Here is a 26,897-nt window from a genome sequence, read left to right as displayed (position 1 = left end):
CACTCAGCATAAGGTCTTCAAGGTTCCTCCGTGTTGCAGCACGTGTCAGAATTTCACGCTGTCCCACCCTATCAGTGCGCACATTTTGTTTGTCCATTTATCCACCGATGGACATTTGCATTTCCACCTTTGGGCTGTGATAAGCACGGGTGTGCAAATCTCTGATTGTGTCCCTGCTTTTGTTTCTTTTGGGTGCACACCCAGAAGAGGAACTGTCGGTAATTCTTTGTTTAATTTCTTGTTATTCACTGTTTTCCGCGGTGGCCTCACCAGTTAACATTCCCACTAGCAATACACAGGGTTCCAATATCTCCACATCCTCACCAACCCTTGTTATTTTCATTTGCTTTGATAATAGCTAATGGGTGTGAAGCGGTGTCTCACTGTGGTTTTGATTTGAATTTCCCTAATGCTTAGCATCTTTCCACGTGCTCTTTAGCCATCTGTGTATCTTCTTTAGAGAAAAAGTCTATTCAAGTCCTTTGCCCATTTTCTAACTAGGTCTGTCTGGTTTTTTGTTTTTCAATTGTAGAAGTTCTTTATATATTCTGGATACTAATCCCGTATCAGATATGTGGTTTCCAGGTATTTTCTTCCATTCTGTGGGTTGCCTTTTCACTCCGTTGATTGTGTCAGTAATGGTCACTGGTTTACTTCTGAATCAGTGACGCCTGGCCAGCACGGGACACAGAAGTGATCATACTCAACTTTCCCGCATCCCGGTACCCCCTCGCATGGGACCCAGGGCAGCCTGTGGTGGGGGCAGAGGGAACATCAGACACAGCAAGGCAGAGGAATCCATCCATCAGACAGTCACTCAACAAGCACCATTTCAGGGGGAGCTGCTAAAGGATTTGAGGCTAGGGTGCGACACAGCTTCATGCAATTAAAAAGATCTTTCTGGCAGCTGATGTGAAAACTGGACCAGTGGGCTCACTGACTTCCCCACGCAAGTCACCCCACTCTGGGAGTGACCGAGTAGCTGTGTAGAAACGAGGTCAGAGCTTTGTAGCTTTGGCATCAGTTCCAGTCCTGGCGCCATCACTCAATAGCTACGTGACCCCGGACACACGGCCCTAGGTCTGAACCCCTTGGTTCTGCGTCTGTGAAAAGGCAACAGATAATGCTTCCCCAGGATATCCCTAGTGGCTCAGACAGTAAAGAATCTGCCTGCAATGCAGGAGACGGAAGAGACACAGTTTTGATCCCTGGGTCAGGAAGATCCTCTAGAGAAGGGTATGGCAACCCACTCCAAGTACTCTTGCCTGGAGAATCCCATGGACAGAGGAGCCTGGCGGGCTACAGTCCATAGTGTCACAAAGAGTTGGACACAACTGAGTGACTAATAATGCTTCCCCATAGCCATGTGTGTAGGGTGCTTGGCCTCTTGATGGCTAACAGTCCACTGGAGGTCAGCCCCTCAAGGCTGGAGAATGTTCAGTCTTCTTTCCCAGACCTCCCCTAGCACCGTGCGCGTGGCTTGTGGCACGAGAGGGCCAGCCGCTGCCTCTTGTTTCAGCCGGCTGTGCTCTCTCTGCCTGCAGTGGGACTCCATCAATGAGGTGGATGAGTCCTTCCGGCCCATCCACACTTACCAGGTGTGCAACGTCATGAGCCCCAACCAGAACAACTGGCTGCGGACCAGCTGGGTGCCCCGTGATGGCGCCCGGCGTGTCTACGCTGAGATCAAGTTCACCCTGCGGGACTGCAACAGCATGCCTGGCGTGCTGGGCACCTGCAAGGAGACCTTCAACCTCTACTACCTGGAGTCGGACCGCGACCTGGGCGCCAGCACGCAGGAGAGCCAGTTCCTCAAAATCGACACCATCGCGGCCGACGAGAGTTTCACGGGGGCCGACCTGGGCGTGCGGCGCCTCAAGCTCAACACTGAGGTGCGCGGTGTGGGGCCCCTCAGCAAGCGCGGCTTCTACCTGGCCTTCCAGGACATCGGCGCCTGCCTGGCCATCCTGTCTCTCCGCATCTACTACAAGAAGTGCCCCACCATGGTGCGCAACCTGGCCGCCTTCTCGGAGGCGGTGACGGGGGCCGACTCTTCCTCGCTGGTGGAGGTGCGGGGCCAGTGCGTGCGGCACTCCGAGGAGCGGGACACGCCCAAAATGTACTGCAGCGCCGAGGGCGAGTGGCTGGTGCCCATCGGCAAGTGTGTGTGCAGCGCGGGCTACGAGGAGCAGCGGGACGCCTGCGTGGGTGAGCACGCCTCTGTGCGGGTGGGCTGACGGCTGGGCTCAGTCTGGGCAGGGCTGGCGGGCGCGGGTGGTGGCAGGCAGGGTTGGCACAGTCGGCGGGTGTCTGGGTGGTGCACACAGCACCTGGGAGGATGCATGAAGCCCTAGTGTTCCCGTGTCCGCAGGCCACCCGTGTGTGTGCTGTATCTGTCTTGCAGGGAGGGAAAAGCACCACAGCCAGGTAGATCCTCCTGGGTGTTGTGGAGAGGCCCATCTCTGGGCACCTGTGTGATTGGTTCTCTGTGTTAGGGAGCAGTGATGAAACCTAGCACAGCCGGCACTATTCTAAGCACTTTTCATGTATTAACGCATTTAATCCCCACAGCTATCCAGTGAAATAGGAGCTTTTATTATCCTGGCTTTAAAGATGAGGATGCTGAAGCCCAGAGAGGCAAAGTAACTTGCCCAAGGTCACACAGCTGGGCAGTCACAGATCTGAATTCAGAAGTCTGGCTCCAGAGTCCAGACTCAGAACCTCTGAACTGTTACCCTATTGGGTGAGAGGGGGTGGGATTGGAATCTGGGCTCGGGGTGAATGCATGCATGGTGTACAGGGGCATTGTGAAGATACGCGGGCAGGGACAGCCAGGGTGCTTCCGGGTTCTGTTCGGTGTGTGTCACAGTCTGCCCATGTGCAGGCGGCACTTAGCTAGAGATGCGAGGGAGGGGACAGCTGAGAGCAGCTGGGTCTTGAAATAGCACCTGTTCCCACAGGTATCTACTGCTGGGGTTCCCATGTCACAGACCAGGAGCAGGGCCCAGAGTCCAGGCTGTGTGTGTGTGTGTGTGGTCAACAGACACGCATCTTGGATTGGTGCAGCCAGGCATCCCGACAGCCCAGGAGCACCAGGAGGGCTGGCGAGCACACACAGCTGGTGCCCCAGCTGTTACTGGTCTTGGTCTGGCTGCCCTCTGCTGTCCCTTGATCTCCCCAGGGGCTGGACATGTGGCAGGCCAGCCACTCAGCCCAGCCTGGTGAAGCCTGCCGTGGGGACCACTGGTTCTCCTGGGGAAGGAGATGTTCCTGGGCGGGGATCAGAGAGACCAGGGCCTGTCTCCCAGACAGCCTTGGGGAAGAATGGGATGGGGCCCTGAAAGACACTCAGAATATCCTCAAAGCCCTTAGCTGCTCCCGGACCACAGTTAGAGGGACCCTCAGGCCTCTCAGCACCATGCCTCTGTCCTAGCCAGCAGGAAGGCCCCTTGGTGCTCACAGGAGCAGGACACAGGCTGACCGTTACAGGTGATGCTCAAGGTAGCTTCAGAGACCACCCCAACTTTAGGAGTTGTCTTGCCCCAAGAACTCTGGGACCGGATTCTTCTGTCCAGCCACCAGGCCCTTTCTGGCCCTTCTCTGGGGCTGGCTGATTTCCTTGTGCCTGTGTGCTAAGTTGCTTCCATTGTGTCCAACTCTTTGCGACCGTACAGACTGTAGCCTGCCAGGCTCCTCTATCCACAGGGTTCTCCAGGCAAGAATACTGGAGTGGGTTGCCGTGCCCTCCTCCAGAGGGTCTTTCCGACCTAGGGATTGAACCAACATCTCTTACATCTCCTGCATTGGCAGGTGGGTTCTTTACCACTAGTTCCATCTGTGAAGCCCTTAAATCTTTTTTCACCCTGCCGACTGCTATAAGTCGTCACTCTCCTGGACCGTAAACTCCAAAGCACCTTCTGTGACATTTGCCTGTTTCCGGATTTGGTCTACCTTCTGTGGCCTAGTTTGCCAGGCTCCCCAGGCCTCCAGCCTCTCCTGGTTCCTTCACAGACCTCCCTGTACTTCTCAACTTCCCGCTGGGTAGCAGTAGCAACAAACATTCCTATTGCCTTTACAGCTTCCAAATGGATTCCTAGGAGATCAATTCATTGGCTCATTGTAGCAAGGCAGGTATTACAATTCCATTTTATAGATGGGGAAACTGAGGCCCAAGTGATAGTGTCCTGCTTAGGTCTCACAGCTGATGAGAGGTGGAACTGAGTCCAGAGTCAGGTGTGTCTTGCTCTGAGCTATGTGTAGGCTTTTCACCTATCCCTGTCCCATCCTGACTGCATTCCCCGCTAGGCCCAGTTCCCAACATCCCCTTGTTATGATGGGGATAATAAAATCTCTTAGAGACAAGTTTTCAAGTGTTTGCTATGTGCCAGGCACTTTAACGAGCACTTCATGCAGATCATGTCAGTAACTTACCCGTGCATCGGGGGGTAGAGGCACAGGGCATCCCCGTCTTCAGGGAGTTCACAGCTTCTCATCCTTACAATAGTCCTCTGAGTTAGGTATTGTATCCCCATCTCAATAGATGTGGAAAACTGAGCCTCCTCAACTTAAGTAGCAGAGTAGGGATTGGATCCCACATTTGCTCACTCCAGAGCCCCAAACAGCTTCCTCTGTCCACAAAGCCCTCTGCAAAGCCTCGCTTCCCGCCTCCCTGGGGCAACATTAAAACGGTTAGTAACCAGGACTATATAAGCTGTAACAGTCGGGTGGGCCAGCCTGTCGATACCTGCTGAAGGTCAGCTGTCCCCAGCCCTGGATTGAGCCAGGGAGAACACCAGGCCACTTGTTTGTCCGGCCTACATCCTTGCCCTTCGAGGGAGACTGGTCCTCCTGACTTCGGGGTGGGGGCCTCCCTCAGAGGTACTGCTCCAGCCTCCTTTTTTGGTGGAGATGGAAAGTGAAGCCCAGAGAGGGAATACATCTTGCCCAAGGACCCACAGCATGTCAAGGGAAGGAGTCTTGGTGAAAACCCCAAGGCTTGAGCAGCCAGACATCCCCAGAGCTGGGAGAAGTCAAGGCCACTCCCATTTCCTAACACTGCTGGCACGTTAATAAAAAATAATAAAGTAATGCCAAAGCAGGGTTAGGGAATTGCAGCCTATTCTGATTTTTACATTTAAATCACAATACAACACAATTATGCCAGTTGCAAGATAATTACAGGTTTTATAAAAAAATATTAATTCATCGTGCACTGCAGGCAGTGGGTTTGGGGACAGGATGCCGGTTTTAAATCGCACGGGGAAAGACGTTTCTCAGCCCCGTCGGCGGGTGTGTGCAGTGTCTGCTGACCTCCTTTGAAGAAGTAGCACAGGCACAAACCTGAGGTGCTCACCTAATGGGAGCCCCGGGCCAGCAGCCCTGCAGTGTCCCCACCCCCTCCTTGGTGGGTAGCCCGTGAATTGAGGGGAGAGGGGCCAAGAAGGATCTGGGCACAGACTGGGCGTGCCTTTGCTGATCTACCTGAGATGACCTCAAAGCTGCAGCCCCAGACCCAGTCTGAGCAGGACCTCCGGAGACCCTAGGGGCCCTGGCCTTCTCCATCGGGCAGTTCTCTCTGAGCAAACAGGGCTGGGCGAGGGGGTCCCGGCCTCCCCTGCCCGAGTGCCCCTCCACCTTCTCTCTAGCAACAGGAGAGGGGAGCCGGAGCTCGAGGGCTACAAGCAGTGGCCAGACCCATGGCGACAGCCGTCAGGGTCCTGTCTTGGTGGTCTCACCCTCGTGGCTCCCCTTAGAGTGGCCAGGCAGCCATCGATTTTACAGAGACAACAGTAAAGCCCAGGAGACGGGGCCAGTCCAATCATGTGGCTTTTTAGAAGCCTTCCTGAGACCACGTTCGGGCCTCAGGGACCCACGGAAGAACCTCAGAGCCGGGCGGAGCTAGCGCGGTTTACCGGTGGGGAAAGGGAGCCCCAGAGAGGCCAAGTGACCGTCCCAAGAGTACACAGCTAGCAGTAGTGATTGAATCCCAAATCTCCCAAGCTCCTGACCAGAAAACTCCCCACACTACCCAATTCCTGACCCAGTGACCTTCCCCCCGCCACCCACGTGACTGCGCCCCCCTACCCCGAATCCAGAGAGTGGAAGGGCCTCTCAGAACATCGCCCAACGCAGCCGCCGCCCAGAGTCCCAAATCCCTAGACCGTCCTTTCTGCCACCTGGACGCAGAGTATAAACCACCCTCTGCGGCCCTAATCATCTTTCTATAAATATCAGAGCATCTCATTTCGAAGGGGCAGCATGAACAACGAGCTCCTTTGCCTTCCTGACTGTGTTTAAAATCTGATTTAGAATTAATTTCCTTTGGTCGGCCACCGGCAGACACCTTATTTGTCAAATCTTGAGCTCTTCGCGGGGGAGAGGAGAGAGGTGGCCGGGGCCCCCGGCAGCTGCCGGCCTGACAGGCGGCCTGGGCAAGGTGCCCTCGGCAGGGGCGGCAGCCCCTCCTGGCCCGCGGCCGACACCAGGCACCGCAGACGCCGGAAGCGCCCTTGGTCGGTGGGCCCCGGCCCAGAGCCGCTCCATCTGTCTCGGCCATTAATTCCCGGCTCTGCCTCCAGGTCTCCGGGCTCCCCGAGGCCTGGTGATTAGTATTCTTATTAAAGATTATTTTATTTTCATTGAGCGGATTAATCTAGCCTTGACACTTTATAGCCATATGGGTATTAGCCGAGCGTGAGAGAACCACCCACCGGTGGACTGACGGGATAGTGGAGCTGCCTCTAAGCCGAGGCCGGGTGTTGAGAGGCTGGTGGGGGGAAGGCCCCGGCTCCGGAGGCTCCCCCGCCCGGGTTGGCATCCTGGCTCAGCTGGGAGCCTGGGGCGAGGCACGCAAGCTCCCCCAAGCTTCTGTTTCCTCTCTGCCAGACAGATGTATTCAAGCCCGCTAAGTAGAGTGGTAGTAACAAGTGCCCATGAACTGTGCTGGTGTGAATTCACGCCTATTCACTCCTGTCATTCTCACAACCGCCCTTGGAGGTGGGAACTCTTCTTATCCCCATTTTCCAGATGAAGACACTGAGGCCCAACAACTTGCACAACATCACTTAGCCTTGGGGAGGGAGGGGACTGGATGAGAAAAGGAACCCAGCAGGCAGCCTGCTCCTGAGTTTCTGCTCTTAACTGAGGACCCGCTGAACTCTGAATGGTCCGGGACTCCAAACACAAAGGCTGTCCTGTGCCGCTTCCTCAGTGCCACGTGTCACACGGAGATGGCACACCGCACGTGGGCTGGTCTGCCCCTCACTGCTCAGAAAGCCCCCTGAAAGCAGCGTTAGCTCTTGTTTGTCTCCAATCCATCGCAGAAGCTCGGTGAATGTGGGTGGAGGAGCAGACGAGAGACAGAATAAGCAGGCGGTTCCCAAGACATTAATCGATGTGGATCCGATGATTCCAGTGTGATAGAATGTCATTTAGCTCACCAGCAGATTCGATAAATATTTGCTGGTGAAGTGTAAAGCCTGTTTCCTCTGCCTGCTTCCTGGGCTCAGAAGGACGCTCTTGGGCTGTGCCCCAGAACAGGGCCTCCTTGGGGGCTCCCGGGAAGAGGAGGCAAGGTCACAGGATGTCAGCTAGGAGCCCGCCCCCAACGCCAAGCACCTGGCCCCCAGTCAGGGGCCTCCCCAGGGGCCTGGGAAGAGGTCCAAAACTGAACCACGTTCTCCCCACCTCCCCAGCCTTCTGGCTTCACAGTCTCTTGAGTCTGGGAAGCAACTTAAGGACATCATCATGTCTGCTGATTGCAGGTTTCCTCCCAAGTTTGTAGAATTTTACAAATTAACCGGAGTTTAGCTCTTATAATCAAGAGATACAATCAAATCAAATGAAGCTTCTCTCAAGCCCTGAGTTTTCCCAAACAGGACTCAGCAGAGAGAGAGCCCAGTGTTTCCTGGTGGTCCGTGTTTCAAAGCATTCAGTTCCACAGGTGGAGCTGGGAGCCGCCTGACGGGGTGGCACTTGGGCCTCTTGAACTCCTGGGGTCTGTCTCTGCCCAGAGCAGATAATGGAAGGATTAGCTCACTTTGAAAACCCCCATCAGTGTTGACAGCTCTACGCTGGGCCAGACCCTAGGAACTCTGAGATGAATAAGGCCCTACTCAGAGAGATCGTCTGCCCTCAAGGAGAGAGAGTCAGATACACAGATGAAAAAACACAGCCGTAGTGTCACAGGTGGTGAGACTAAGCAGGGATGCAAAGACAGAGAAGGGAGTGGTAGCATCTGTGTGTGTATGTGTTCCTGTGTGTATGTGGAGGTGTCCAGAAAGGCTGCATCAAAGGCACAGGTAAAAGGAATTTTGAAAGAATTTGACAGGGAGATGAAGGAGAACGGGTACAGTACGTGCAAAGGCCCTGAGGCATGGAGTGCAGAGACTGGCCGGTCCTCTAGTTCAACCTGAGAAAGGGGGCGTGAGAGGTGGCACTGACGGCAGCTTCCAGGGGGCTTTGAATGCCAGGCTTTATTGTTGAGGCCACGGGGAGCCTGCGAGGGTTTGGACCAGTAGTGTCACTCGAGAGCCCCCCAACACACTCATCTGCTCTCCCTGTACGGCTGACTTGTTCTCAGGGCGGGTCTCTCCGCTCACCGTTTACCCTCCGCCACATCCTCGGCTTTTATTTTCTTCTGGAAATGATCACAGCTTCTTTTCCTGAGTCTTCCCCACCTTGAAAAAGGCCAGTTTCTTAAGGTCAGAGACCACGCGGACCTTGTTCAAGGCTGTGTCTCTGGCATGCAGATCAGAGCCTGGTATAGATGAGGTGCTCCTGGAAATGGGCAGAAGGAATGGGGTGGGATGGGGTGGGCTGGGGCAGCGGTGCTGGGGGCTGCTTGGCCATCAGGGCAGAGTCGTGTGGCAGGTGATACAGAGGCTGGAGAGAGGGTCAGGTGCGAGACGCGTCAGTCCCAGCCACGGCGACGACGGTGGCACGGGTTCTGGGAGCGTCAGGAGCCTGCAATTCACCGACGGTCAGCGTTGCTCCAGGCACTTGTAAGACACAGCTTCCCAGGCCACACCCCTCGCTCTCCTAACTCGGTGACTGTGCTGGGACTAGGGTCTGTGTTTTCACAGGGATGGTTCCGTGTCTGTCCACGTCTGGGGACCTCTGGTCTCATCGCATGTCTTTTCCAGCCATGTTTCACGCCCACCCCCATTCCCTGGCTGGCTTTCTTGTCTCCCCTCCCCTACACAGGACGGATTCCTGGGGTTTTTTGGTCCCCCTTGGATTCTTCCCTGGTGGCTCAGACGGTAAAGCGTAAAGCGTCTGCCTACAATACGGGAGACCGGGTTCAATCCCTGGGTTGGGAAGATCTCCTGGAGAAGGAAATGGCAACCCACTCCAGTATTTCTTGCCTGGAAAATCCCGTGGACGGAGGAGCCTGGTGGGCTACAGTCCATGAGGTTGCAAAGAGTCAGACATGACTGAGCGACTTCACTGTCACTTTCTTTGGATTCTTAGCCGTGACCCCTACCCCTGAGGCTGGCGTCTGACTCAAGCGTAAGTGCCCTGTGAAGGACAAAGCCTGGGACCCTGGGCGGGAGGCGTCATTGGAGATGAGGGGCCTTCAGACAGGTTTCTTCCTGAGCCAACTGTGGGGCTGGTTCTCAGGTGTCAGGGTTCCAGCCTCCGCTCTGCCCCTGCCTTGCTGTGCAACCCCGTGTAAGTCACCAGCCGTCTCTGAGCTTCAATCCCTGCACCTGCAAATGAGAATAGGAAGGGGTGATGCTGAAGGTCTGGACCGCTGTCCCTTGGGGAGCCCTGGGCCTGAGAGCCCCGTCCCCGAGGCCCGTCAGTGTGGCCCGGCTGGCTTACCTGAGGCCACCTTCTGCTCCACAGCCTGTGAGCTGGGCTTCTACAAGTCAGCTCCCGGGGACCAGCTCTGCGCCCGCTGCCCTCCCCACAGCCACTCTGCGGCCCCTGCCGCCCAGGCCTGCCGCTGCGACCTCAGCTACTACCGGGCGGCACTGGACCCGCCGTCTGCAGCCTGCACCCGTGAGTACCGCCCCGTGGCCCCAGCGCCCAGGACCCCGTGCCTCCAGGGAGCCAGGTCTCTGCGGGTGAGGCAGGGACAGGTGACTCTCTTGGACCAGGGATCGGTCTGGGCCCGGGGGTGACTCTGACCCTTGCACAATGGCCTTGATCTCTCTGGGCCCCCAGCTTCTTGTCATCGGTCACCTGCCATCTCTCCAGGGAAATCTTGCCTTTCCTCCCCCGGTCTGTCCTCTCTGCTCCGAAGGGCTGATCAAGAGCTGGACCTCTTCCTTTCCAGCACCGGCTGACCATGGTCATCTTCTGACCCAGTGGTCAAGCCGGTGTCCCGGGAGCCGGGCTGGGCAAGCGGTGGGGGAGGGGCCGCTCCAAGGCAAGGCGAGTATCAGAAGATGCGCCCCCCCATCAATGATGACCTTGATCCACTGGTAGGAGCTCTGAGTTCTAGGAGCTGCTCTTGTGTGTGGGAGACACATAATTGTGTCTGTGGAGCGTGTGTGGCTGCTGTGTGTCGGATTCCGTGTGCGCCCTGGGAGGCCTGCAGTGATCGTGTCTGTGTCAGTAGGTGCTCTACAGAAGATGCCTACGTAGAGCATGAGCATTCAAGTGCTTGTGCTCCTGTGTGTTCAGTGCACACACGTGTGTGCGTCTGGATACCTGCAATGGCCTCCCGAGTCCCCGTGGAGCTCTGTGAGCTCAGCGTGTGCACACCTGGGCCAGGCGGGGAGACGTGTGCCTGGAGAGCATGTGCACATATGCCCATACCCGGGGGCACTGCGAGGGACCCAGGGGCACTCCGAGGGACCCGGGGGCACTGCGAGGGACCCGGGCCTGCAGGGCCGCGTGGCTGTCAGTGTTTCTGCCCACGCGACTCCTCACCAGCCTCCTGGTCTCCTCTGCCCTCATCCGGAGGGGCCTGTCACCCCCAGCCCAGCTGGGGAGGGGGAGCAGCCAGCTCTGCCCGCCCCCTTCACCGGCCCTGGGCTCTTGGGAGGGGGTGAGGGGGGCCTGACGCAGCGCAGAGGAGCTTTGCCCTAGAATTTACCCCGCAGCGTGATCTCCGTGTCCCCTGCCCCCCACCTCCATCCCCACTCAGCCCCAGGCCCCCTGCAGAGGCAGGTGAGGGCCCAGGTGTACTCATATACCATGTACACACACACACACACACACACAGAGGTGTACTCACATACTGTGTACACAGACACACACTAGTGTACTCATATACGGTACACACACTCATACCATACACCCACACACCACGCCACATACACACACAGCAGGTGTACTCACATACCACACACACACACACCACACCACATACACACTCATATACCATACACCCACACCCCCACACACACACACATACCCCTGGTGTACTCATACTGTATACACACACACACACACACACACACACACACACGCACTCATATACCATACGCCTACACACCACACCCCCCCCCCCCAGGTGTACTCATACACCGTACACACACACACACACACACCCTCCCTCCACTGACCCTCCCAGACCTGTCCCTTTGCCCCCCGGGGCACCTGCAGGTGCAGAGAGGAAGGCGAGGGACACGGTGACCGCTCTGGGCTCCTCAGGCCGGGTGAGCCTAGCTCTCGCTCGTGGACACTTGCGTTCAGCTGGCTGGACTCCGATTTCTCCCCAGGTCCACGATGCAGCGCCCTCCACTTATAGGAATGTTAAGCTTGCAAAAGGCTAGACTTCTGCCTTCCATACCCTGCAGATTCGAAGGTTTCTCTGTGATTCTGAGATTCTGTTTTCTTAAAATCTAAGACTCTGTGTTTGGGATTCTGAGAGTTGAGATTCTGAGCGACGGGGGTCTCCATTACCCCTCCACCTCTGCTCAAACCCCCACCCCCGGGAACCTACCCCAGCCCCCAGCCCTCAGCCCCGTCCCTTTCCTCAATGTCCTTGTGCTGCGCAGGCTGGGGGCCCACCCTGGGACGGTGGGGAGGGAGGGGTCTCCTGGGACGCAGGCTCCACTTTCCTCCACCACGGCATTCTGTGTCCTTTACATGAAGTCCAGCCGGGGCTTAAGGAGTGGAGTGTGGGATGCAAGTGCCTGGAGCATCTCACCCGGGGGGACTGCTGTGTGCGGCCTCTCCCCAGCTCTGGAGGAAAAGTTGGTGAAGCAAACTTCCTGTGAAGCGGACCCCAGGATCCCTGTGGTCCTGCATGGGGAGGGTGGCTTCCATGCCCAGACCCTGACACTGCGCTCCTTAGTCTGAGGGCAGAGGCAGCACCTGTGCCCTCGGGGAGCTTCCAGAGGATGCAGTAAGTGTGCCTTCATCCCGAGGGAGCCCCAAGGATCGCGGGGAACCACAGCCCTTCCCTGATCTGGTGGGGGAGACTAGACCAACCCAGATAAATACCCACCAGGCCCACCTGTCTTTCTGTACGCCGCAGGGCCCCCCTCGGCACCGGTGAATCTGATCTCCAGCGTGAATGGGACGTCTGTGACCCTGGAGTGGGCCCCTCCCCTGGACCGGGGCGGCCGCAGCGACATCACCTACAACGCCGTGTGCCGCCGCTGCCCGTGGGCCCTGGGCCACTGCGAGACGTGCGGGAGCGGCACCCGCTTCGTGCCCCAGCAGACCAGCCTGGTGCAGGCCAGCCTCCTGGTGGCCAACCTGCTGGCCCACATGAACTACTCCTTCTGGATCGAGGCGGTCAACGGCGTGTCCGACCTGAGCCCCGAGCCCCGCCGGGCCGCCGTGGTCAACATCACCACGAACCAGGCAGGTAGGCGGAGGTGCCGGTCCCCAGTTCCCCAGCCCCTTGCCCTCTGCAGCCTCAGAGCTGCGTGTAGCGCATTTGGGCAAGTGCCCACCTGTCTAACCCTGTCCTCCTGACCAGGACGCCGAGCTACAGGCTTTTCATGCCCTTAGAAAAATAGAACACATGCTCTTTGCGACCCTGTGGGCTGTAGCCCACCAGGCTCCTCTGTCCATGAAGTTTTCCAGGCAAGAATACTGGAGTGGGTTGCCACGCCCTCCTCCAGGGGATCTTCCCAACCCGGGATTGAACCCACGCCTCTTACATCTCCTGCATTGGCAGGCGGGTTCTTTGCCACTGGCACCACCTGGGAAGCCCTCCTGTAAGTGGGAGCGATCCAGAAAGCCCCGAGATAGAGCAGCATGACCATCCGAGGCCTGGGTCCAGAACTACCCCCCCCGCTCTGTTTCCTCCCTGGTGCAGTAGGAATAATAGTACCTGCGCGATTACTGTCATGAGGCTTAAGTGAAGGAAATGAAAATGCTGAGCCCAGCATCTGGCCCGTGGTACGTGCTCAATAAATGTCATTAAAAAATAAAGTCACTCTGATTGTCATTTTCCAGAACCCCTGTTTGTCACACCGGTTTGGGCAACAACTATTTAGCTCTTTGTCTCTAGCCAGTCGTTGGGCTGAATGTAGCCCCTTTCTTTGCACATTCTGGTGGGTCCTGCCTGGCAAGCAGCGGCCTGACCCTAGAGCCCTCTGCAGCGGCTTTCCTGTGAACAGCCCGCCGGCACGTACCCTTTGGCTCCTCACCCCTCCACTTCCGTGTCCTCCCAACACCACCAAGGCCTGGCCCAGCAACTCCATTCCCACCGTGTTACCGAGGAGGACGCTGAGGCCCAGAGCCACCCAGGGTCTTCGCATAAAAGTGGTTGAGCAGGATTCGAACCCAGGTCTGTCTCATTCCCAAGTGAAACAGGCTTCCCAGCCCAGAGCCCAGGGCACCGCCCCCCTCCCAGAGGCCAAGGCTTCCTCCTCCCAAGAGACCCTCATTCCTCTGGCACTTGTGGCGCACCCATCAGATGCCAGGCTCTTCACTCAGTGCTGGTGACTCAGCAAGGAGTAGGCCCTGCCCCTGCCCGCGTGGCCCTGGGGCAGCCGAGGCAGGCCACCAGCTAGTCGGGGGTGAAGGGTGGAGCAGAGAACCCGGAGTTACTCACACGGCTCAGGGCCTCCACTGTCAAAAAGAACAGCCTCCCAAGAACCCACATGCCCTTCCAGCCACCAGACTACTTCTTTTCAAGTGGAAGCTTCCTGAAGGAACTGTCTTGCTCGCACACCTGTGTCCTCTCCTCCATGGACACCTTCGGGCACTTCCAGTTGGACACCTTTGCCCGCCTGTCCCTAGAAATTCAGCTTGCAGTGGGCACTCCTTCCCCTGCTCTCTTGCTTTCCATGCCCAGGCCCACCCCCAACTTTCCTTCCACCTATCTGGCCTGTCCTCCGTCTCCACCAGCCCCTCTTCTCTCAGTTCAGTTCAGTCGCTCAGTCGTGTCTGACTCTTTGCAACCCCGTGGATTGCAGCACACCAGGCCTCCCTGTCCGTCACAAACTCCCAGAGTTTACTCAAACTCATGTCCATTCAGTCGGTGATGCCATCCAACCATCTCATCCTCTGTCATCCTCTTCTCCTCCCACCTTCAATCTTTCCCAGAATCAGGGTCTTTTCCAAGGGGTCAGTTCTCGGCATCAGGTGGCCAAAGTATTGGAGTTTCAGCTTCAGCATCAGTCCTTCAAATGAATATTCAGGACTGATCTCCTTTAGGATGGACTGGTTGGATCTCCTTGCAGTCCAAGGGACTCTCAAGAGACTTCAAAAGCATCAATTCTTCGGTGCTCAGCCTTCTTTATGGTCCAGCTCTCACATCCATACATGACTACTGGAAAAACCATAGCCTTGACTAGACAGACTTTTGTTGGCATAGTAATGTCTCTGCTTTTTAATATGCTGTCTAGGTTGGTAATAGCTTTTCTTCCGAGGAGTAAGCATCTTTTAATTTTATGGCTAACAACTTTTCCCTAACAACTTCCAAAAGCTAGAGGACCCCCAACTGGTCCAGGACCCTCCTCTCTTTCCTACTCACCCAGCCCCATCTCTCCTGAGTGAGGACTCCTTATCAGGGGTCCTCCAGCTTTCAGAGGGTGAGCAGTGGGGAAACAGGAAGGCTACGGCCGGAGAAGGCAGAGGGGATGAGATTACAGCTCCGAGAGCAGTCCCCTCCATTTGGCTGTGACCAGGTTGACATGTAACATTCCCATCAGGCTCATGTCAGGGGCAATTGCCCTGAACGCAGGAGGTGGGGAGGGAATGGGAGGATGAGGGAATGAGCCAGGGGGTGAAAGGGTGGCAGCCAGGGTACTTGAGCCCACGTGGGCAGCAGGTCAGCTCATGTCCCTTATCTAAGTAGCCAGAGCCACACCCCAGTCATGCCCTCCAAACCCAGACAGTGAGGGCGCCAGTTCCTTTGACTCTTTCCCTCCCTTCTCCCTTTCTTCCTCCTTCTCTGAGCACTCCTGAGATCCTGCTGCACACCAGGCCCTGGGCAGGGGCGGGCAACATGGCAACACAGATGTCAGGGTGGATAAGAAGGGCTGCGTGGTAGGGCTGGCAGGGGTCCATCAAACTTCCAGTGGGTGGACTTGGCCAGAGAGGAGGAGGCAGTGGAAGTTGGGGTGGTTAGGCCTCACGTGGGTACAGCCAAGCCCAGCATCCTACATGGGAGCCAGGCTGCGCTGACCCCGCATAACTGACCAGGGTGGCCGTTGGTGATTTGCCAGGAGGACTGGATGGGACTGGTTTTCCTGGGGCAGTGGCAGGACACTTAGGAGGGTGAGTGTGGTCCCAGCTAGCATCCCTGGGCTGCGCCTGGGCAAGGGACAGACAGAGGCCAGTCCCCAACATCACCGATCTATCTATCTGACCTAACTGAGTCCCCTCCCCAATCCTGCGCTCCCCCAGCCCCGTCCCAGGTGGTGGTAATTCGCCAGGAGCGAGCAGGGCAGACCAGCGTCTCGCTGCTGTGGCAGGAGCCGGAACAGCCCAACGGCATCATCCTGGAGTACGAGATCAAGTACTACGAGAAGGTACCACCCACGGGGACGGGAGCAGGGGAAGGGGAGGGAGGCAGGCGGGGACCCGAGGCTGACCACCCCCTCCCGCGGGCAGGACAAGGAGATGCAGAGCTACTCCACCCTCAAGGCGGTCACCACCAGGGCCACCGTCTCGGGCCTCAAGCCGGGCACCCGCTACGTGTTCCAGGTCCGAGCCCGCACCTCGGCCGGCTGTGGCCGCTTCAGCCAGGCCATGGAGGTGGAGACCGGGAAACCCCGTGAGTGTAGGGAGGGGGAGGGCAAGGGCGCTGGGCCAGGGTCGCGGGGGTCAGAGGATAGGAACTAGTACATGCCGGGCCGCTGCGGGAACTGATTGGCATGTTTATAGGTGAAAAAAGAACTGAGGCTCAGAGAAGGAAGGTTACACATCCCAGGTGATAGAGCTCCTAACAGCCCATCATCTGCCGGCTTTTCCTGAGCGTCAGTGTGACTGGCAGGCATCCTGGTGCCCTTTGCTGGCAGGATGACCCTCTGATCGGCCCTGAAACCCTCTAGGGAGTTGGCGGTGTCCACCTCCCCATTTTTCAGGTGAGGAACACGAGGGTCAGAGCAGTCAAGCAGATTGCCCAAGGTTACCCAGCAGAGCAAGACTTGAACCTGAGCGGTCTGGGGATAGACTCTGTGCTCCTTCCCCAGTATCGTCCCCCTGCCTCCAGAACAGCGGTTCCCACAGAGTGGTCCAGGACCGGCAGTCACGGCAGCCCCTCGGAAGGGTCAGAAATGCTCATTCTCAGGCCCCACCCCAGATCTTTGGAATCAGAAACCCTGGGACTGGAGGCACAGAAATCTCGGTTGGATCAAAACCCTTGGGGGTGATTCCAGAGCACATTCAAGCCTGGGAATCCTCTGCTGCCCGCTGTCCACCCGCCCCCGCGCCCCCCCCACCCCTCTCCGCCATCTCCAGCCAACTGGGGTCTTCTATACTCAGCACCCTCCAGGGGGCAGTGCTAGGACAACGGGTTTTCAAGGCTGAGTTGACACCCTGCCTCTTGCCTGGCACGCCCTTGGAAAAGTAGGAATCCTGCCTGACTCCATGCTGTGTCCTTGAGTAAGTTCCTTGAGTTCTCTGGGCCTCAGTTTTCTGGTCTGATAACTCACAGTAATGCTGGGATCTCCCTGGAGAAGCTGTGGGTTAACTGACCGGAATGTGCAGTACATCCAGCTTCGTCATTTACAGTAACAGGCAGGGCAGGTGGTGTTGGACTCGTAGGTGAGAAAGCTGAGGCTCAGAAGGCTAGTGACTCTGCCTGGGTCGCACCATCCCAGGAAGTGGGGTCACCAGGTTGGGAAGTGGGATGTTGAAGCAGCAGGTTGTAGAGGGGAGGGTCAGGGCAGAGGCAGGTGCAGGCTGTGTCCCGACTCTGGGCTGGCTCAGAGCTAAGGAGGCTGCCACTGGGCCCCAGGAAGGCTGCCAGACCTCTGAGACCAGGGCTAAGAGGTTAGGCAACCCCCCCACCCTGGTTTCCACCCCCAGCAGGGCCCCGCTACGACACCCGGACCATCGTCTGGATCTGCCTGACCCTCATCACTGGCCTGGTTGTGCTTCTGCTCCTGCTTATCTGTAAGAAGAGGTGGGTGGTCCTGGGCCCCCGGCCACCCCTCCCGCCTCCCCCTGGAGAGCTGTGTCTCCTGCCTGTCCCCAGTCCCCACCGAGCCGGTGACCCTTTGTGCTTGGGGCGGGGCTCCCTTACGGACAGACCTGTTCCTTCCCTCCTTCCTGGCACACTTTTCCCTCTCGCCTTCCTCGCTCAGGCCCACCTCCCATTTTCCATCCACCTGTCCGGCCTTGTCTTTCTGCATCTCCAGCTCTCTAACCAACTTCTGAAAGCTGGAGGAGCCCGGCCCGTCCAGACCCTCCTCTCTCACCCGCTTACCCTGCATCTTTCCTCAGTGACCTTATCAGGGTCAGCGGCTTTGAATTCCACCTTCATGCTGACATCCCCCAACGTGTGGCGTCAGCACAGGCCTTTCTCCCCTGAGGCCCAGTTGCCCGCTCCCATCTCCACTCTAGTGTGCTTCGGACACACAGCACCCCCAAACCAGCCCTTCCCCAAGCCCCATCTCAGGATGTGGTACCACCGTTCGTGGCGTGAGAAGCCCCAAACCTAGCCGTTATCCTTGGTCCTCCTTCCCTCATGCCATGTCCGCCCACCAGCCAGTCCCACTGGGTCTCCCTGCAGCGTGACCCCCTCCATCTCATTCAATCCTAACGATGCCCCAGGGATGTATAGATTCCTACCTCATTCTGCAGGTGAGTAAACTGGGGATCAGAGAGGCGAGGCCACTTCAGCTAAATTGGTGTCAGAAGTGGGACAGGACACGGGTCTGTTAAAAACTGAAGACCAGGCTCTTAGTCGCTCTTCCACTTGGTTCCAGAGGGAGGTGGGGTGGGCTTCGGATCCCGCTCAGCAAGAACTGGAAAGATCATCCATAGATGGAGAAACTGAGGCTCAGGGGAGGGAAGGGGCTTGCTGAGGTCAAGAGTGGCAGAGTTGGCATCAGAAGCCTCATCTCCCAGACCCTCTGCCCAGAGTGCTTTTGTGTAAAATTGAGCCAGGAATACCATAGATTTTGCTGTGAGGGCTGAGTGGACTCAACCGTGTAAACCATACAGTGTTTTTCACAAAGTATTTTTAAAATATTTTTGGCTGCATCGGGTTTCGTTCAGGCATGCGGGATCTTGCGTTGCAGTGCACGGACTCTCTAGTTGTGGCACACAGGCTTAGGTGCTCTGTGGCACGTGGGACTTTAGTTCCCTGACCAGGGATTGAACCCGCGTCCCCTGCGTTCCAAGGCTGATTCATAACCCCTGGACCACCAGCGAAGTCCCATGCCATGTTTGTGAATGTCAAGGACGTCCCAAGGGCAGGGGCTGGGGTGGCCGGAGCTGACTTGAAAGGGGATGGGGGGAAAAAAGGGGGAGTTCGCAGGTGTCGCTGACGGGGGTCAGGGCTGAAGCTGAGGACCGTCCCCCTCCACAGGCACTGCGGCTACAGCAAGGCCTTCCAGCACTCGGACGAGGAGAAGATGCATTATCAGAATGGGCAGGGTGAGTGCAGGAGCCCCGGGGTCCGGAGGGGAGAGGGGCGGTCACAGTTGCACAGAAGCCAGTGCTGGGCTGGGGCTGGAAAACAGGAGGGAAGGGAAAAGTGCCCACAGAAGAGACTAGAGCCCTGGAGAGAGAGACGGTGGGGTGTCACACAGCGCCCAGCCCCCAGGAGCATGGTGTGGTTCAACTTTGTTGGGTTTGCAAAGGATTCTAGAGATCTTCCCAGGGAACTGTACGGATTTCTGCACTCACACGCATGTTCACACACAGTTTTTTTTGGGGGGAGTGGTCAGGGGTCATATACTCTTGGACAAGAACCCGTGCTACAGAGAACTTTTTCAGGACCCTGCAGAGACCTCAGAAAACAAGGCAAATATGAGGATACCTACCTCAACACTCCACTTCTTTGCCCACGGTAGAATCAATCATGGTTCTGATTCCCATGGAGCCTGAATGTGGCCTCAGAATCCTTCTTAACCCAGTCTTTTAGAGAACCACTTTCCATCCACCTGAGTCGGTGCTGTGGTGAAATCGCTCTTGGTCACACTCCTACCCTAGGAATGAGAAAGATCTTCATAAGGACCTTGGGTCAGTTTGACTGATTGAGAAGGATCTTAAGGACCCTGAAAGTGAGCCCAGAAATATGTCGGACATACTCAGAACTCACTAGAAATCCCCAGATCCCCTAGAGACCTCAGAGCCATTCTGCAGAGACCCCGCTTTCACTTGGCAAGCACTTATTGGATGCCTGCTGTTTGCCCCCCACATCCTGAGATTCCTGAAGACGCTTCTCACCCCACCCTCAGACCCTTCCCAGACTCAGGGAAGGGCTGGGAGAGAATGTCCTCAGGGACCCCACTGATGGCCCTTCTCTCCTGGCCCCTCAGCACCTCCACCGGTCTTCCTGCCCCTGCACCACCCTCCGGGTAAGATCCCAGAGCCCAAGTTCTATACAGAACCCCACACCTATGAGGAGCCGGGCCGGACGGGACGTGGTTTCACCCGAGAGATCGAGGCTTCTTGGATCCACATCGAGAAAATCATCGGCTCTGGTGAGCTGCAGGGCTTGAGCGTGTGGGGACGTCATGGAGGTGCCCAGGAAAAGGGCACACCGGGTAGAGGGAGCGGGAAGCCAAGATGCCAGGAGTAGCCAGGCACACGGGTGTGCAAGACGGGGTGAGTGCAGAGTTCAGGCGGAGGAGGGGAAGGTCCCACCATCCACCCCCTGCCTGCCCCACTTGGGTCCACAGGTGAGTCCGGGGAAGTCTGCTACGGATGGCTGCGGATGCCAGGGCAGCGGGACATGCCCGTGGCCATCAAGGCCCTCAAAGCCGGCTACACAGAGAGACAGCGGCGGGACTTTCTGAGTGAGGCATCCATCATGGGTCAGTTTGACCACCCCAATATCATCCGCCTTGAAGGTGTCGTCACCCGTGGTAGGTGCCAGACGACAACAGCCTCAACCTTCAGAGCCCCTCCTGCTGGGGTCAGGGCTCTGGGTCCATCCGCCTACCACCCTGCCCTGCCCCGTCCCCCTGGTTCAGGTCCCCGGATGACTTGGCAGGGAAGGGGACCCAGAGCCCAGGACCCTAGTGGAAACCCTACGTTCCTTGGGGCCCATGGGGCTGGCCCAGCTCCTGGCAGCTCATAGTGGGGCGGGGCGCGGGCAGCATGTTCATGGGGTCATGGCTCTACAGCCCTGATCCCCCACCAAGAACCACTTCCTCCCCATTGCCCCCGCACCCCCAGGCCGTCTGGCAATGATCGTGACCGAGTACATGGAGAACGGGTCTCTGGATGCCTTCCTGAGGGTGTGTGCCCCACTCTGCTTTCCACATGGGCCGGGAGAGGGAAGTTCAGTCTGGGTAATGAGAGATAATGCAAGGCCTCCAAATACCCCCTCGTCCCCAGAGCTTAGACCTAACAGACCTGGGGAAGGGGGAGCCAGGCACAGAGAGGGTCAGCCCATCCAAGCGCCTTTCAGCCCCTCATCACGTGAAAGCCCCTCTGCTGTGGGTCCTGCCACCCTGTCCTGCACACGGGCTAAGAGTGGTGCCTCTTTGGGTTCCCAGGGCCCCACCCCGTTGGGAGGCATGGGGTGGGGGCCAGAAACCCCGAGATTCCCAGCCCTCGCTGGGCCGTTTGTCTGTTGGGTGGTCAAGGCCAGGGCCACACCTCTCTGGGTCTCCCTCTCCCCTTGGGCAAAGTGGGTGACCAGTCCTCACGCCCCACCTACCTGCCTCTCAGGGTTGCTGTGAGGGTAAACGATTCATGAGGACAAACCTTCGGCACTAGCATGCTTCCTAAGTGGGAAGGCCCTTTGTGAACTTCAAGGAGCCTTCCTGAGCCCCGCGCCGCATCCCTCTGCAGACGCACGACGGCCAGTTCACCATCGTGCAGCTGGTGGGCATGCTCAGAGGCGTGGGCGCCGGCATGCGCTACCTCTCCGACCTGGGCTATGTTCACCGCGACCTGGCTGCTCGCAACGTCCTGGTCGACGGCAACCTGGTCTGCAAGGTGTCCGACTTCGGGCTCTCCCGGGTGCTGGAGGATGACCCTGATGCCGCCTACACCACCACGGTGCGTAGCCCATGCCCCACTTGTCGTTAGGGAGGTTGGAAATTACGGGGTTGCCTCCAACCTGGGGCGAGTCCTATCTCTTGTCTGCACCTCTGTTCGTCCCTCTGTCAAATGGGTGCAAGCTTTCCCGCCTTTGTGCCGTTGGGGAGACACCAGGGCTGGTCCCCACGGTCCCTCAATCACTGGGAGATTTGGGCTGAGTTGGCTTCTCTCTGAATCACACATCAACTCTGTGTCTGTCTCTAAAGTTTGGCTAAAAACCCCCAGCATTTTCACAATGTGTTCTGTGGGGATTTGGGCTTCTTGAAAGGGGCCTTAGGTTAGGGGCTGCCTTAGAGGTAGAGGGTTCCCACCTCTCTCTCAATCAGAGCCTGCCCTTAGGGTCTCAGCCACTGAGGTTTCACTTAGAGAAAGGATTTTGTGACCAAAAAAAGGAAGGTGGGTAAGGGGAGCTAGAAACCTACAAGACCACGTTGTCTGAGCTTCATCACTCGTTCAGGCATCAACCGGTTCAATTCAATTCAGTTCAGTCGCGTCCGACTCTTTGCAGCCCCATGGACTGCAGCACGCCAGGCCTCCCTGTCCATCACCAACTCCCGGAGTTTACTCAAACTCATGTCCATCGAGTTGGTGATGCCACCCAACCACCTCCTCCTCTGTCATCCCCTTCTCCTCCCGCCTTCAGTCTTTCCCAGCATCAGGGTCGGCTCTTCGCCTCGGCCTGTTGACCGGCACTTCCTGAAGGTCTCCTGGGCGCCAAGCCCGCCACCCCCTGTCTCTCGTTCAGTCTCCACTCCTGCTCCATATGCAGGTCTCCCCCGCATCAGAACAGGTGACCGTGGAAGCTCGTGGAGGCTGTGTCTCTCCAGCCAGCCTGCAGGTTTCCCAGCCCGGACCCCTGCGCTCAGCTCCCAGTCAGGCCGGGGAGGTGTTCTCAACACGCGTGTGTCCGTCACAGGGAGGCAAGATCCCCATTCGCTGGACGGCCCCCGAGGCCATCGCCTTCCGGACCTTCTCCTCGGCCAGCGACGTGTGGAGTTTCGGGGTGGTCATGTGGGAGGTGCTGGCCTACGGGGAGCGGCCCTACTGGAACATGACCAACCGGGACGTGAGTGCCGGAGCCTGGCTGGGCAGTGGCGTTCTGGGGCCTGGGAGCGAGGGGCCGCTCCAGCCCAGCGCCGTGTTCCCCCGCAGGTCATCAGCTCGGTGGAGGAGGGCTACCGCCTGCCCGCACCCATGGGCTGCCCCCACGCGCTGCACCAGCTCATGCTTGACTGCTGGCACAAAGACCGCGCTCAGCGGCCTCGCTTCTCTCAGATCGTCAGTGTCCTGGATTCGCTCATCCACAGCCCTGAGAGTCTCAGGGCCACGGCCACCGTGCACAGGTGCCTGGCGCCCACCGCAGCCCCGCCCAAGCCCAGCCGCCCTCCCCGCTTGCGCTAGACAAGGCCCCGGCTCCGCCCGGACCCTTGGATCAGACTCAGCCTGGGCCCCTGACCTCTGTCCACCCCTTGCCTTCCAAGCCCGGGTAGACCAACCCCTTAGCTGTTGCTGAACCCGGAGCAAGGCTGAGGGTGGCGGATGCCCGTGCCTCCTGGCAGGCCCCCTTACCCAGGGCCCCTCTGCCTCAGGTGTCCGCCACCCGCCTTTGCCCGGAGCTGCTTTGACCTCCGTGGGGGCGGGGGTGACAGCGGGGGCCTCACCGTGGGAGACTGGCTGGACTCCATCCGCATGGGCCGCTACCGGGACCACTTCGCTGCCGGGGGCTACTCCTCCCTGGGCATGGTGCTCCGTATGAACGCTCAGTGAGTGTGGTGGGCCCACGGGGACGGGAGCGGGGGGCAGAGGGCAGGGGCGGGGCCAGAGGCGGAGCCGCTGAGCAAGGCAGCTCCCGGGATGGGTCCCAGCCTCCCAGGTCAGCACCGCCTTCCTTTCCAGGGACGTGCGTGCCCTGGGCATCACCCTCATGGGCCACCAGAAGAAGATCCTGGGCAGCATCCAGACCATGAGGGCCCAGCTGACCAGCACCCAGGGGCCCCGCCGGCACCTCTGACCTAAACCCAGCCAGCCCCGAGGCCCCGCCTGCTGTCATGGGAGGACTCGCGAGGTGGGCGGTCCCAGGCTTCTGCCCTTCCACCTCAGCTGCCTTCCGCTCAGGTGCCAGGGAGACCGAGGATCCCGCCGCCAAGACCCGGACTTATCCCGAGTCAGGCCACCTGGGAAGGGACTTTGGCGCCCAGCAGAGGGCAGAGGGCCTTCTCTTTCCCAGAAGCTGGAGCGTCGAGGCCCCTGAGATGTCGCTCACCTGCCTCCCTGTGCGTGTCTGTGTGTGTGCGCACGCACTCACCTTCTCACGAGGTCGTGGGAGCCCTGGTGAACATGTGTGATCGTGTGTGTGTGTGTGTGTGTGTGTGTGTGTGTGTGTGTGTGTCCATCTTTCAGGTCCCCCATGGATGTGTGCGCATTAACGGTGACCGTGCTTATTCGTTAAGGCTGGGGGCGCGTGTGTGTGTGACTGTGGATGGCGTGTCACAAGCGTGAGGATGTGTGAGCGAGGAGCTCGGTGTGACACACTGCCCATCGAATGTGGGCCCGGGGCCCAGCACCCACAGGGACTGGGGAGAGGCTCAGCCCCTCCCGCACGCCTGGAGGCTGGAGCCAGGGGCTACTTCCGAACCTCACCAGCACCAGGCCCACCCTAGTTCTCCGCCCGGGTGGGCCCACCCCCGGCTCTATCTCAGGTCTGAGCCCTCCCTCTAGCTGGTGGGGGGCGGGGGGGTCACCTGCTTCCCCCACCTGGCTCCCATCACTGCTTCAACAGGAAAACAGGGTTCCCGGCCAGCTTCTCTGGCCACCTTCTGTGCAGGCATCACCACATGTACACGCGATGCCCTCAGTTGAACTTGGCTACCTGGCCAGGGGCCAGGGGCCACCACCTTCCTCCTAGTCTCTGATACCCCTCCACAGCCCAGGGCTTCTCACTTGGAAGGGCCTGTGCCAATCTCACTACCCAGCCCTGGCCTGCCCCCTCCACCCCGGCCCCATGGATCAAAGACCATAAGATCCTAGTTTTTCAGCCCCAAGTCCACCCCTCCTTCACCTTCTGGGCAGACCAAGGGAGTGTGTGTGCCTTGTCCAAGGTCACAGGGCAGCTTCAGAGTTTCAGAGCTGCGTCTCCCGCAGGGGGCTCTTTCCCACAAATCCTCCCACACAGCCGGCTGTGGGTGGGAGGGACTTGGGAACACCCACCCCCCCACCCCTGCCTACTCATTTGACCCTCCCCCTTTCGGCCCACCAGGGTATGTAAATATCTTTTTTTCTACCATGTCAGAATATTTTTTTTCCTCACTCCTGACAATGCAAAAATGGTCTTCAAAGCACATAAAAAAAACACCCAGGGTGAGAAAGCCCCATCCCAAGGCAAGCTGGCAGGGCCCAAGGAACCCCACCAAGCAGGGTACTTGGTGACCCCTGCCAGCCCCCAGGGAGAGGTGAGCCCAGCCCCCTCCAACCCCACCCAGCCCTCCCCGTAGCCAGCACAGCTGTCCCGCGGAGACACCAGCGCTGAGCCCCCTCTCTCTCCTGCAATAATTCGGGGAGCCTCAGCCCTGCCCAGGTGCCGCGGCCAGCTCTCTACACCTCTATATATTATATTACTATATAGCCGAGCTGTTCTTCCTTCCTATGGAAGTCGGAAACGTGGTCAGGACACGATCCGGGGAGGACCCTGTCTTCCTCCCTCCCCCATCCACTCTCACCCAGTTCCTGGGCTCTGGATCCTTATGGTCGGGGGGCACACAGTGGGCCTGGCACTTGGAAAAGTGTGGCCCCTGCCCGTAGCGTGAGGTGCCCCAGGGACCTGCCTCTCCGTGGGCTCCATCCTGAATCTTGTACTTGCCCACAAGGAGAATAAATTCTGCCTCATCTTTGCCTGTGTCTCCCGTTTCTTTCCATCCCTACAACTTTGACCTCCACTGGTAAGCAAGGAGCAGCCTTATGCTGTGCACCTACTGGATGCAGCCCATACATTTTTTCCCCCTCTCTGGTTTTCTCATCTATCCTAGGAGGTAGGATTCATGTGCCCATTTCATTATTAGACGAAGCTGAGTTTTACAGAAGTCAGCTTGCCTGAAGTCAAGTCTATGGGACTCTGAATCAAAACCCAGGTTTGTCCAACTCCAAAACGCAGCCTCTGCTAGGAAGCATCCCTAATTCTCTCTTCTGTGAAGTGCAGATGGCGCTTAACCCTGGAGCTTAATCCCTTGTAACTGGGCATTGCCCTGACCTCGCATTCTCTTGGGGACTCCCCTGGAGGAGGAATGTGTGAGGAAAGGTCTTCTCATGGAAACAGCAACCCTGGGAACAGGAGTCCATTGACAGACCTGGGTGCTATGGGGCAGGGAAGGGAAGACAGAATGCAGGCATCTTCCATAGTTATATCAGGGGTTCAGGACACACCTCTGCTCCCAGAGAGAGGACACAGTGGCAGGAGACAGGCTGGTGGCATCAGAGACAGAGCAGAGCCCAGCTGTGTCCATCTGAGTCAGTGGCTCAGACGTTTGCGGAAAATATCCCTGGGGTCTTGTTAATGAGCAAATAAATGATCTCCAGCAACCCCTCCAGCTGAGAGAAGGGTCTTCATTCCTGCCCCTACTCCAACTTGGGAAAGGAGGACCAGAGAGGAAACCCATGTAGTGTGTTTCCTACAGTCTCACTAATAATCCCTCTCAGAGAGGCCAGTGTTCCATATGGCAGAACCTTCACGTAAGCTAGAGCTGTTTGATCTCAAGCCAGATGTGTATCCCTCTAAAACTCCAAGCTCTGCTCCAGGCTCTGCCCCATGGAACCAGCAGTTTCCTGTGAGGAAGAATGTGTTACTACACACCTCTCTTCTCTAACATCCAACCATCAAAGCCTACTGAGCACCTACCATGTACTGGGTGCCGTTGGGGATACAAAGATGGACGTGCAGCTCCTTCTGTTCAGAAGCTGAGAGCAGGTGGAGGTACAGAGAGCCCCAAAATGGTTCCCTCACCCAGATCCAGGAGGCTGTGTTCAGAAAATGATACACACAGCAGGGCTAAAGGAGGTCACAAGAGAGAGACAGGGAGGGAGATCGAGCCTGGAGGGCCAGGGTTATCATCAAGGACTTCCTGGAGGAGGGAGCATTCAGCTGGGCATCGGAGGATGAGAAGAGTTTGGAGATTCATTTCCCAGGCAGCCCCCTGTGCAAGAGTGGAATGCAGAGGAGAGAAAGAATAACAGCCATGGGAGAAACTAACTGTGCTCGTGGTGGGAAGACTCCCTATTATCAAGTTGGCCAGTAGCCTCCAATTTAATCTATACAT

The 26,897-nt window shown here is 57.8% G+C and overlaps 1 protein-coding gene across 3 annotated transcripts in view; it reads left to right on the top strand.

The window, feature by feature from the left end:
* The window catches only part of EPHA8 (EPH receptor A8), a 36,123-nt gene extending 10,645 nt beyond the window's left edge, over positions 1–25,478 (top strand). For 2 of the 3 annotated variants that reach the window (XM_081576082.1, XM_081576083.1), the window contains exons 3-17: positions 1,545–2,208; positions 9,850–10,005; positions 12,437–12,772; positions 15,769–15,893; positions 15,976–16,138; positions 17,398–17,491; positions 18,902–18,969; positions 19,857–20,021; positions 20,220–20,405; positions 20,719–20,780; positions 21,340–21,549; positions 22,508–22,657; positions 22,744–22,934; positions 23,181–23,354; positions 23,488–25,478. In XM_081576082.1, the coding sequence (XP_081432208.1) occupies positions 1,545–2,208; positions 9,850–10,005; positions 12,437–12,772; positions 15,769–15,893; positions 15,976–16,138; positions 17,398–17,491; positions 18,902–18,969; positions 19,857–20,021; positions 20,220–20,405; positions 20,719–20,780; positions 21,340–21,549; positions 22,508–22,657; positions 22,744–22,934; positions 23,181–23,354; positions 23,488–23,602 (2,859 nt within the window). In that variant the 3' untranslated portion in view covers positions 23,603–25,478. Of the gene's footprint in view, positions 1–1,544; positions 2,209–9,849; positions 10,006–12,436; positions 12,773–15,768; positions 15,894–15,975; positions 16,139–16,248; positions 16,449–17,397; positions 17,492–18,901; positions 18,970–19,856; positions 20,022–20,219; positions 20,406–20,718; positions 20,781–21,339; positions 21,550–22,507; positions 22,658–22,743; positions 22,935–23,180; positions 23,355–23,487 lie in introns of all 3 variants that reach the window. The other variant, XR_014078609.1, reaches the window with a different exon arrangement.
* Positions 25,479–26,897: the final 1,419 nt, after the last annotated feature.

The sequence above is a fragment of the Giraffa tippelskirchi genome, chromosome 3, assembly GCF_054371585.1.
Source record: "Giraffa tippelskirchi isolate mGirTip1 chromosome 3, T2T-mGirTip1v1.2.pri, whole genome shotgun sequence".
In the NCBI taxonomy this organism is placed as follows: domain Eukaryota; kingdom Metazoa; phylum Chordata; class Mammalia; order Artiodactyla; family Giraffidae; genus Giraffa; species Giraffa tippelskirchi.
The sequence above is the reverse complement of the archived record's forward strand: the minus strand, read 5'-3'. Positions and strand labels throughout refer to the sequence as shown.